This window comes from Leptodactylus fuscus, chromosome 7 (genome assembly GCF_031893055.1).
Source record: "Leptodactylus fuscus isolate aLepFus1 chromosome 7, aLepFus1.hap2, whole genome shotgun sequence".
NCBI lineage: Eukaryota > Metazoa > Chordata > Amphibia > Anura > Leptodactylidae > Leptodactylus > Leptodactylus fuscus.
Genome location: NC_134271.1, coordinates 92,408,780 through 92,421,575, shown reverse-complemented (window position 1 = coordinate 92,421,575; position 12,796 = coordinate 92,408,780). Strand labels below are relative to the sequence as shown.

At 41.2% G+C, this 12,796-nt stretch overlaps 1 protein-coding gene across 6 annotated transcripts in view; it reads right to left on the bottom strand.

Moving 5' to 3' along the window:
- The window catches only part of EVL (Enah/Vasp-like), a 122,811-nt gene that overhangs the window by 51,127 nt on the left and 58,888 nt on the right, over positions 1-12,796 (bottom strand). For all 6 annotated transcript variants that reach the window (XM_075282518.1, XM_075282516.1, XM_075282519.1 and 3 more), the window contains exon 2: positions 656-824. In XM_075282518.1, the coding sequence (XP_075138619.1) occupies positions 656-824 (169 nt within the window). The remainder of the gene's footprint in view (positions 1-655; positions 825-12,796) is intronic.

The window sequence follows — 12,796 nt, the reverse complement described above, 5'->3', positions numbered from 1 at the left end:
CAATTTCTACAGTTTCAAACGCAAACTAAAAACACATCTTTTCAGACAGGCCTATCACAATTTCCAACGTAAACCCTTCCGTACTATAATTAGAATCCCCAAAATGTAACCCTCCTCTGTCCCCGCTCCCACATTTCCCCACATGATATTATGCCATCTCAGGCTAACTTTATAGGTCCAAGCTCCATCCACATGTTACAGGACACCACTAGTGATGGCTCATAAAGTTTTAAGTTTGTGTAATGACAGTAACCTCTAATACAAAAGTGTCTGCACTCTGCATAAGCAATGCTACCTCCGATGCCGCCCCTGCTACCTCTTGTGTCACCCCCTCTACCTCATAGATTGTAAGCTCTTGCGAGCAGGGCTCTCAGTCCTATTGTATGAAATGACTTTCTTTGTAATGCATCTTTCTGTCTGTATTTGAACCTTACAAATTGTACAGCGCTGCGGAATATGTTGGCGCTATATAAATAAAAATTATTATTTTTATTATTATTATTACTACTGAAAACAGATTTATTACTCATTTCAATGAAAGCGATAGGCAAAAAGTTCTATCTATTGGTGGGGGAGCTTAGAAAACAAAATGACAATACATTTGTATTAATCATATGCCTTTGTCATCATTTAGCTATTTTTGGACTATACATACTTGCTGATCCTGAAGTTTCACTCCAACTACTCTGAAGGTATTGTTGGCAGTATTATGGTAAATGTTAATCCGGCTGAAGCCCTGCTGTCCAGGTTTGATTGGCACCCATTTCTTGCTGGTGTCATCGTAGATCATGACAGAAGCACGAGCTTGGCAGATACTCTGTTCACTGAAATCATAAAAGAGAGAACAACATTAGCCATTGCTTCAGTGTGCCGGACAATATGTATACAAATCTGAAATACAGCGATCAGGATAAAGAAATGTGCCCCCCCTCCATCTACAAGGAACACACAAACACATAAGCTGGCTGCCATTCACACAAAAATGGTCCTGAAAGATCAATTCTGTATCTCCAACAGTTATAGCTCACTATGAATTTGCTGAGAATGTGCTCCCTCTGATTGTCAAGATCTCTCCTTCCTGTCATTGAATTCAAGCCTTTATGTTTACATTCAAAGCAAATACTACTGACACCAGAGGGTTTGGTAGGCTTGATTCACATCTGCGTTCGGGGCGTCCACTTGTACACCCCCCCAAACGGAAACCTAATCCACATAAAGCGTTTACCTTAGGAAACCCACAGACCCCATAGACTAAAATGGGGTCCGCGTCGTTTCTGATTGATTTTCCGCTCCAAAGTTGCAGAGAGAAAAATCCTGCTTGCAGTACTTTTCTCTCCACATTTTCATGCGGACAGAGGGACGAAATCCCGGAACGCAGATGTGAACCGAGCCTTACAATTAAATCCATTCTGAACAATCTTTAGGGAGCTAAATGCCCTGGACTCTAGACTGATACATTTTACCAACACTGATACATTGTAGCAAAGTCTCAGAGTGGATGAAACTGTAACAGGCTTTCAGCTGTGAGAAACATTAAGTTACATGACAGCAATACTGCAAATGTGATGGCCAGGTGCCATAGAGTGTCCCAGTAGTTGCAAATATGGAGGTATCCCACCGACAATTAGACATCTGTACATATACAGAGAAACACACAGTATAACTTCCCACGTCCTGCATTCTGGATTCATTTACCAGTCCATTATCTGTTTTTACTCATTCGTGGTGACAGACTCCCTTTAAGGCTATGGCTACACTGTGGCTTTGGCTGAGACTGTTCTCCCACGACCAAAGGTCACCCCACAACTTTTTCACTAATATAAGTGAATGGAGTCACATTGTGCCCCAGGGGGTGCTGCAACTGTGAGTTTTAGCGTCAATAAGACTGTGCAGTTGTAGCACCCTCAAAATTGACTCCATTCACTTAGACTGATGAAAGAGTCACAAGGTGACACATTGTACTTCGCAGCCAAAGATGCCGGGTACCGCTAGCCTATTTGCACAGTATAGCTTGCCATTCTCTGCATTCTGGACACAGTAGATAGTATTATTGCAAAGTATTAGTTCTAATTTTTGTATGCTATTGCTACCAATGTACATTCTTTAATCTATATGAAGGAATATTGCACAGTCCAATTCTCTATGTGCTTTTATTTGGACAATATCTAGTGTTGGTGCACAGTACCACTTTCTGACTTCTGTATGATAACTAGAGCTGTCAGTATATGTCCTTACTCTATATGAAAGGCCCTTTACTTCAGACAACAATATCTAGTATTATTTCACAGTATCACTTTCTATTTTCTGTCCCCTAACTACTTCTATCAATATATGCCCTTACTCTGTATACAATACTACTGCACAGTACAACTTCCTATACTCAGTATACTGGACAACAGTAGGTAGCATTATTGCTGAGTACAACTTCTCTTATCTGAATATTATAAATAACAATATTGTATAGTATGAGTATCCACTAGTTCTATCTATTGAAAAGCAAGGATAGGTTTTAACCTGTTGTGACTCACATAAACAAAGATCCAGCAGAGGTCACAGCTGAATTATTTACTACTTTGCAGTGTCCCTTAACCTAATCTAGTCACAAGGCAATAGCGCCCTCTACTGTCTTCACACAAAGGTTACTAGTCGTGCCAATGTATCACAGGTAACATAAGCCTTATACATTATCTTGCTAAGGCCTTGTTCATGCCTCCACGTTTTATGTATGTAAAAAATACAGATGAAACAGACACAATTGATTCAATGTAATTCTTCACATGTTAGATTTTATTTATGAACCATATTTTTTTGGATCTCGGACACCCTTAAAGTCTATAGGCCTCTGAAAATAAATGAAAACAAGTGTCATCCGTGTGCTGTCTGCTTGGAATTCTGACAGCGCATGTAAGTAAAAAAACAAATGTGTGGAAATGGCCTAAGTGTCTGCTCTTGAGAAAGATGGGTGAAAGCCAACATGGTCACCATTACAAACATTGTTTGGCATCCAGCTTTACTAGTAACAGCTACAATTATCAGAGAGTTGACTGCCATACATTGCTGGACTTGGAACTTTATCCAATACAACCAAAGAAATATGGAAGTTATGTGCGGAATGTGTATGTCTGTAATGCATATCGGGATATCTATGCTTCCTCTCATCATGCTTTTCAGATGCCTTTCCCCCTCACAATACTGTGGTCTACCCAGTATCCACTGTATACACTGTATCCCAGTATACACTGTTCACACTGCTGCTGATCTTATGTATGAACCAGGGAAAATAAGAACCACAGAGTTTCGCATTGCAAATGGCTGGATTTGTCATTTATAGACATCATGATCGCAAAGCTAAAGGCAAATATTAATTAAAGGGACAGTACAGTCTTTCTGACAATCAAAACTATAATAAATGTAAAGTTATGAAATGTTATTTTATGTTTCAGTTTCTTACCATTTGAGGGTATATGTTACCTGTCAGTAAATGGTAACAATTTACTTTTCATGAAGAGCATGAGCACTTCTGAGTCTGACCCTAATACTTCTCACATCACTTGTAAGAATGTGTAAGAAGTGGAATAAGTCTCTCTTTGCCACACCAATACATTGTTACTACCTATAACCTGGGAAAACAAGATAAGTTTCCAGTAAAGAAAAATAATGTTTGTGATGACTTTCCACAAACTGAGATCTTGAGTAATTGAAGTACAAAGGGGGACTTTTACAAAACCCCGCACTCCAAAATTATTTCATCAAAAAGGTTTTTACACCACTCACTCCTTTATTGAAAAGAAAGTATGAAAGTAGGAGTGAAAAGTCTGTCAAGCTGATGTACAGCAGATTTATCTAGTTGGAAAATGTTGCACAATTTGATACAATCCCAATACATTAAGAGGGTGTCCACATTTCTGATGTTATAGAATGAGAATAAATTACTCAAACAGCTCTGGAAAGTCAGAGCACCATTTGTCTGAATTCAGTTCAATGTAAAAAAAAAAAAAAAAAAAAAAAAGACAGACACTTTCTTCCATCATGTTTGTTTACCTTTCTAATGGCAGAAAAAGTTATGTATGCACGACTTCAGCAAAACTGTCTTTACAAAATTTTCCTTATGTCAAAGTTGTCTCAGGCATGTATGCCATGCAGACTGCACTGCACCCCATAGAGTGCATGTGGGAGAGATGGTCCCACAGATGCTCAGTTGGGTACAAGTTTGGGGGAGTAGGTGGACAGTAAAGTACTTGGAAGTCTTGGTTGTACTCTTCCAACCACTCTCAGACTTTTCTAGCCATGTGATATGTCGCTCTGTCTTTCTAGAAGATTCCATCTATCCCAGGGAAGACATTCACTATGGGACTACGTGATCTGTAAAGATGAGTGGGCCCAGAAAATGCCATGAAAAAATATCCCAGATCATAACACTGCTACCAGCTTATGTTCTTCCATTAATGGTTGCATGATGGTCATTCTATTATTTCTCTCCTGACATGGTGATGTCATCAGTGGAGAAGACAACCCTTTGCCAATCAGTGGTAGTCTAAATCCAATATGGCTGTGCAAATTGAAGCCTTTTCACCATCCATCTGCTTTAGAGGTCCATACGCAGTAGGGTTCACTGAACTGTTGTTTAGTGACATGTCTGGCAGCCCTCTGGTTCAATTTCACAATTTGCTGCTCCTCTGTAGCATGACAGTAAGCCTTCACACACCTTCATAGCAGACGTTCACCTTTCCACGTCAGTTATAATGGTGTATTTGTCCACGTATGATACACTTTCACTGCAGCAACACTGAACAGGTCACAAATTTCACTGTTTGAGTAATAATGTCACCTTTGGTTGAAAAGCCCATAATCATCCCTTTTTGCAACTATGATAAGTTGCTCCTTTTACCCATGGCAACAAAGAGTAATGTGTACAGACTGTCTATCATGCACCTTATATAGCCACCAAGGCACTCCACTACACGTCACTCTACTACACGTCACTCTCTTCATGGGCTACGTCATAAAAATGTGACTCTTTGTGTATATACGTGTGTGTGTGTGTGTGTGTGTGTGTGTGTGTGTGTGTGTATATATATATATATATATATATATATATATATACATATAAATAAAACAATCTGGTCTGTCAACATGTGTAGATGGAAAATGTCCTTTTATTGGAAAAGCAGTATACCACATATTGGTTCTCACAGGAACTTTTCTCAAGTGCAGAAATATATATACATGTAGTGAGAATTGGGGGTAGTTTAGCATCAAAGGTAGCGGTTTCCTGCACTTAACAGAGGTGTTTGTGGCCTGGGTGCCAAATAAACAGCAGAGCAGGTAACAGCAATCCAAAAGAAATTGCTCTTTTCTGCTTGTAGATGATAGCAGGAACAAAACAGCCCCACACAGGGCATGACCTCACTTCTTGTACCCTGACTAACTTCTGAGGGCAATATGCTTTACTGAGCTTTCTCCTCACGAATCTGGCTCATACTGAGCTTACAGGGGTTGTCCAAAATGGACAACCGTTTTAACTTTTAAATTAGCCAGGAGCATTGAAAAAAAAAAAAAAAAAAAAAAAAAAAAAAAAAAAGCATACTCTCCTTTCCCTGATGCTTCGGTGTCCTCCCAATGCTTTGGTGTCCTCCCGGCGCGTTCCAGTCCTTCTGCTGAATGGGTCTCTTCCAGAGTTTCGCTGAAGCTGCCAATCAGCGAATGGCATACAATGTCACATCACAGGTCCTCTTCCTGAGGCCTGTTGAGGCTGCTGATTGACCTCAGCGGTCACGTGACCACTGAAGCCAATCACCAGCTTCAGCAGACCTCCAGTAGAGGCCCGGAAGAAGCAGCCAGAGCACAAGAGGCGGGAAGACACGCAAGTAGGAGACTAGAGCATCGGGGGCAGGTGAATGTGCTTTTTTTTTTTTTCACCGCCCCCGGCAGATTTAAAATTTAAAGGGGATGTCCAATTTTGCCTGGACAACCCCTTTAACCTTGACCCTTCTAGAATCCAGTCTGTCTCTGATTGGTCCACAGTCTACCTACTTCCTGCAGGTAACACCACATTCACATAACTGAGTTGCATCCTGTGTAATGGTCAGATTTACAGGCCTGAACATTATGCCGAGAGAGGGACACCTGGCAGTATAGTTATATATGATGCCAGAAGTCCGTGCCTCCCAGCGACATACTGACCTGAACAATAATACCCTCCTAGCACGGCTGAAACTAGGATGTGTGAGTGCAGGGAAACTGAGGTCAATTGTGGCCCTTATTTAAGGTATGAGGGTGGCCAATGTTCCTAATGTTGGTAATATTGCATTACCTTCTGAAATACTGGGAAACTGCTAAATGTACTTTGATTAAAAACTTGACTGGAGAGTGAAAACGATATAAAGAAATACAGCAAATTCTAGGCTGCTCAGCTAAAATGATCTCAAGTGCCTTGAAGTGGCAACCAAAACCTGAAAGACATGGAAAGAAGTGGAGAACTACTGTTCAAATGGATCTAAAAATAGCCAAAACGGCAAAGGCTAGGCCAATGATCTCCTCCTGAAAGATAAAAGATCTGAAATTCCCAGTCAGTACTGCTACAGTCAGAATACCATTAAGGGAAGCCAAGTTACCAGCAAGAACTCCCCACAAAGTTCTGATGTAGAAAAAAAAGACATGTCCTGAATACGTAAACATTTTCCAAGGAACACATTGACTGGCTGAAAGAAGAAAGGTGCAACATTTTCTTCTTGGGTCTAGTGGTGCAGACAGCACTGAATTCAAGCCAGAGTACATTGTGAAGAAACTAAATCATTGTGGTGCAAAAGTCATGACATGGGGACGTTTCACATACAGTGGTGTTTAGGCTTATTTATTGCATACGAGGAATCATGGATGATTTTGAATATATTAAAATAGTTGAGAAGATCATATTGACCTATGATGAAGAAATGCCCTTGACGTGGATGTTTTAACATGACAATGAACCAAAACACAACACTAAGTGAACACCATCTTTGGTACAGATAGACATGATTGAGGCAATGGTGTAGCCAGTCCAATCCCCTGACCTTAAACCCTTAGAGAACTTGTGGGGTGACATAAAAATGCAGGAGAACTGTGGAATGTAGTCGAATTTTCCAACTCTGGAATATGTGTACTGAAATGTAAGCCGTTGGTCAACTCCATGACACACAAATGTCAAGCAGATCTCAGAGACAATGGTTAGGACTAGTGATCAGCAACCTGATTAGTTTTGAGCTGCATTCGACCCAAATATTCTAAACTGGAAGTCACCACATGTATTGTGCAGGAAAAATACAGAAAAGACATGTGTCTTGTGAATCACTGTGATGTTCTGGCTCCACTTAACATCAGCAGACAGCCACTCAGCCAATAGACAGCGGTAAACAAACACCTTGAAGTACTGATGTCATATACACTATATAAGATGCTTTAAGCTTGAACACAATGCATTACAGTAATAGCGGATATAGTGAAAGGTCAGTGATTCATCTCACTGCATCTTACAGAGCACTCGCTCCAGAAAAGCTTACAATTGCGAACTAGAGAATGTTATTAGATTTAATCAATTACAGGCAGATTAGTGATAGAAATCATAGATAGGAGTGAGGGAGAATATCTGTGCTGAATCTGACAGCAGCATTCCTGCACTAATACAAACATAGGACAGTTAACTCCTTCATTTCTATTCATCTATTTTGTCTAAGTCTGTTGTGTTTAAACATCATTTTTACTAACAGTCAGTCCTATTAATGACAAATCTTTTGTTAAGTAATTTTTTGGACAAGAGTTTAAATTGGTGTTCTAGTAGCAAAATGGTGATACCACCTGCACAAATCTGAAAAAAAATCTAAATGTCTAAGCGCTTTTTTTTTTGTTGTTCACCCAACCTGTTGTTCACAGCCTGCACTAGTCTGACATGTTATAACGTCCAAAAACCAAACCGTCGACATGTGCTCCAAAAACCACATGGCGCTCCTTCCATTCTGTGCCCGGCTGTACCCAAACAGCAGTTTATCCTTACATATAACATTAATTGCATTATGCTGGGTACACCAGTGTCATACATATGGGCATAAACTGCAGTTTGGGAATACAGCAGGGCAGAGAAGCAGTGGCGTAACTAAAGTCTTGTGGGCCCTGGTGCAATTTTATGCCCGAGGCCCCCTATCTGCATCCCCATTAGATGCCATGGTCATGTGATACCGTGGGGCCTCTTCCTGAGGCCTGCTGAGGCGGCTGATTGGCTTCTTCACTCATGTGACAGCTGAGGCCAACCAGTGGCTTCAGCACACGCCGGAAGAGACCAAGGAAAGCTAATGAAGCAGGAGACGCGGGAGGACATTGGAGCAACGGAGACAGGTGAATATGCATTTTTCTTTTCTTTTTTTTCACTGCCCAGCAGATTTAAACTTTAAAAGTTTTGCCTGGACAACCCCTTTATGCCAATTTATTTTATTTTATTTTATTTGTTTTTAATTTTTGACATTTTAAAGAAAAATGCTGGCACTGCTATTTTTTTGGGAATAGCCTAATATTCCTTTTTCTTTACTTTCTGTCAAATATTCACACAAACTGTAGAAATGCTGCTATTGTTTGGAAGTGTGAGATTTTCATTGCATTTGTATTTATGTAAATAAAAGTCTTTAGAATAACTTTGCGCTTTATTTGCTTTTTCAAACTCATTGCTATTTGTTTGAACACTACTGGATATATTTGGATTTATATAAAAGTATACAATTTGTAAGGTGCTATCTGTACATCACTGTGGTACATGAAACAGAGGGGCCCCTTGGTGTTCCTGGTTCATAAACGGGCACAGCTGGACAGCGATATCTTTTTCCTATCTAATTGCAGAAAAGAGAAATTAATTCCTAAAGGACTCAGGCTCACAAACCCCATCGCATCTACCTACAATACTCACTATGCACAAAACTTGTGTTATAGAACTTCAGAGAGACTGTGGAATCACCTCATACATCACTTCTACAGCATCAAGAGTAAAATCCAAATGGAGATTAAAACAAAATGGAACAATATCGAGGAGAGCTCCAGGATAACATTACTACAATACTATGATAAACTGCAGAAATCTCTAATCCACAACAAAAAAAAGAAACTCCACAGACTGAGACTTGCTGCAGGATTCTACAAGAATACACACAAAGCAAAATATATATCTAACAACAACCGGGACCACTCACACGTGGATTTGGAAACACAGAACTGTGTTATCAATCTCTCCACCTATGAACCCACCAAAGCAGAATTTGGGGTACTCTCCAGGGGACTCTCATTTTGTCCTTCTAAAACCATGGATAAAATTGAACTGTGCAGCGGCATGGAGGATTTTTTCAGGAGACTGCACCTGAGAGAATATTTTCATGACACAGATGACACAGAGGAGACCCAACCTACCCCTTCAGAGGTTCCAATCTTAGCAAAAAAAGGAGACATCTGATTGGACACCTCCAACTGGACGAAATTTTGTTTTGGATAATTACATAGACTGTTTCAGACACATGGTCAAATCAACTATACTGGATACAAATAAAGCACTGCCATCTAACATCACTGCCCAGGAAAGAAGGGCCATAAAATCTCTGAGAAATAATAACAACATCATCATTAAACCAGCGGACAAGGGTGGCGCTATAGTCATGATGAACACATCAGACTACATACAGGAGGCACACAGACAACTGAATGACACACACTACTACTCCAAGTTGGATTCAGACCCCACAGTGGAGTACTCCAAAAAACTAAAAAAGGTTATCTCCGGCCTATCTGATGGAGCAATAAGCCTAAGCAGCCTCATACCAGCAAGCCCTAGGACAGGGACTTTTTATATGCTTCCAAAACTGCACAAACCTGGGAACCCAGGGAGACCGATCATCTCATGTGTTGGGACTCTCACTGAACAAATCTCTGGATGGGTGGAGGGCACTCTGAAACCCCTAGTGAAGGATACAGCCAGCTACCTACAGGATACTACAGACCTATTAAACAAACTATCCACTATAGGTCCCCTTCCAGATGGAACCATCCTGGCCACCATGGATGTCGAATCCCTGTACTCCAACATCCCACACCAGGACGGTATAAATGCCTGCCAGTTTTTCATGGAAAAGCGAGGTATGAACGCTGAATCGGTGGTGAAACTGACAAAATTCATCCTCACTCACAATTACTTCTCCTTTGGTGACTGCATCTATTTACAACGGACTGGCACCGCAATGGGGAGCAAAATGGCACCACAGTACGCTAATCTCTTCATGGCCAAGCTTGAGAGTGACTTCCTATCCACCTGCACCATTAGGCCTCGGGCCTACTATCGCTTCATTGACGATATCCTAATCATTTGGACCGGGTCTGAGAAACAACTGAAAACCTTCCATGAACAGTTCAACCAGTTCCATCCCACCATCAACCTGACGCTCAATCACTCCTTCTCCGAAATAAACTTCCTGGATGCAGTCATCAAGATACAGGACAACAAAATTGAGACATCGCTGTATCAGAAACCAATTAACCGCCCTACGTACCTAAGATGGGATAGTTTTCATCCTAAACACATAAAGAACTCCATTGTATACAGCCAGGCCATCAGATACCATCGCATAGGTTCAAACCCTGCAGTTAGGGACGAACACCTTGGGGGCCTCAAAAACACATTCTTGAGGCAGGGTTACCATCCAAGAACAGTTGATAACTAAATCACCAGAGCCACCACAATACCAAGATCGGAGTTATTAAAATACAATACCAAACAGGAAAACAATCCGGTGCCCCTGGTCATCACATATAACCCACACCTGGAGACGCTGAGAGGAATCACACGCAAATTACATCCACTACTGCAAAAAGACAACCGTCTAAAATCCATATTTTCTGACCCCCCTCTCCTATGCTACAGACAGCCACCAAACCTCAGGAATATGGTTGTCAGCAGCTCACTGTCACCTCCAACTAACACAGGAACATTTCCATGTGGATAGAAGAGGTGCAAGACCTGCCCGCTCATACTGACCACTGACAGGATAGAGATCCCAAACTCTAACAGGGAATATAAAATCCCAGGTGTGTTCACCTGTAACACACCTAATGTGGTGTATTTGATCATTTGCACCAAATGTTCCACTGAAAATCTGTATGTTGGAGAGACCGGACAGAAACTCAGAATGAGAATTAATTCACATCGCCATACAATCAAACAACAGAGAACTAATCTTCCCGTGCCAAATCATTTTTGCCAGGAAGACCACAACATCATCAATGACATGAAAATCTTGATCTTAAAAGGGAACTTTAAATCAAGGAAACAGCGACTGATTTATGAGTACAAGGTCATGACCCTATTCCAGACGCTGGACAATGGGATGAACATCTCACGTGGGTTTATGTCTTTTTATACAAATCATTAAGACAGCCATTAAGATAAGAATCGGGGATCTGGCAATTGATTGTTTGTTGTTATAAGTATATAGTAATAAGCCTCTTCCCCCCTCACTCCTGTAATCCTACCCCTGTGTCCAGTCATAAATATGCAGCCTCTACAGAGTGTTTTTAATTATATCTGAAGAAGAAGCTCAGAGGAAGCTTCAAAACGTTATATTCTGTCATCATTATGAGTTAGCCATTAAAAAAGGTATCACCTACTGAAGACTTGCAAAGTTTTTTTGTTTTTTATATTTTATAACCACTGGCTAACACGGTACCAAAACAAACATTTTCCTGGTTCATACCATCATACTGCGCCATTACAAGATAGCCTGGTGCTCTGTAGCCCCCCCGCCCGCTCCACCTTTCCATCAATCATGGCCATTTATCCACTCTTGTTTACTAATGTTGCTGTGATAACCCTAGCTGGGCCCTTCTTTTTATGAATCCCCAGCAGCTGCATGGGCGGCCTCTACGGTATGTAGGCCCTTGTTATATATGACTGCCGACGTCATGGAGCCACGCTTAGCACGGGCAGCTACTGCTATCTCAAAAATAGAATGTACAGTAAAAAAAAAAACAACACATGCTCACATTTAACATATGATACCGATCCGGGGTGTTTAAATATATTGGGGGCCCAGTTTATAAGTGATATCCCCCTTCCTTCCAACTTATAGATGCAGAAAGGGAAAAGAGGAAAAGCACCAATTCCAACCCTTTATCTTTGTACCCTCACACAATAATAATGTCCCTTTAATGGCCCACACACATTATAATGTCACTTTAGATACCACCATACAGTATAATGCCTGATTAGTGTCCCCAAATCTAAAATACCCTCTCAGTAGCCCCCACATGTATAATTCCCCTTACTGTCCCCCACCCCAATCCAGTGTGTCGGCCCCTTAGCGGTCCTTACACAGTAGTCATGATGGTAATAGATACTCTACTTAGCTTCCGTTCCCACAGACATTTCTGCATCTCCTTCCAGCTTGTACTATCTCCAGTTCACCACAGCAGACACAATGACATCATCATATCATGCCTGCCTAGGCCAAGCCACAGACAGCATGGCGCACAGCTAACAGCTCTCTGCTCTACCACTGCATTCAACTTTATCTACATAGATAGAGTTGAAAATGGTTCTTGCCGTCTGGGACAGTCCCTGAAATTCGGGATATTCTCAATGGATCTCGGTCAGCTGACGGGGCCCCAGCTGCTATAGGGCCTGCAGCAGGTGCTCCATTTGCCCTGTGTTTACTGCAGTCCTGATACAGATGGTCAGACATTCAATAAAACACTGACCTGGACAACAATGGATGGCTCTTAACAAGAGAGCACTCTG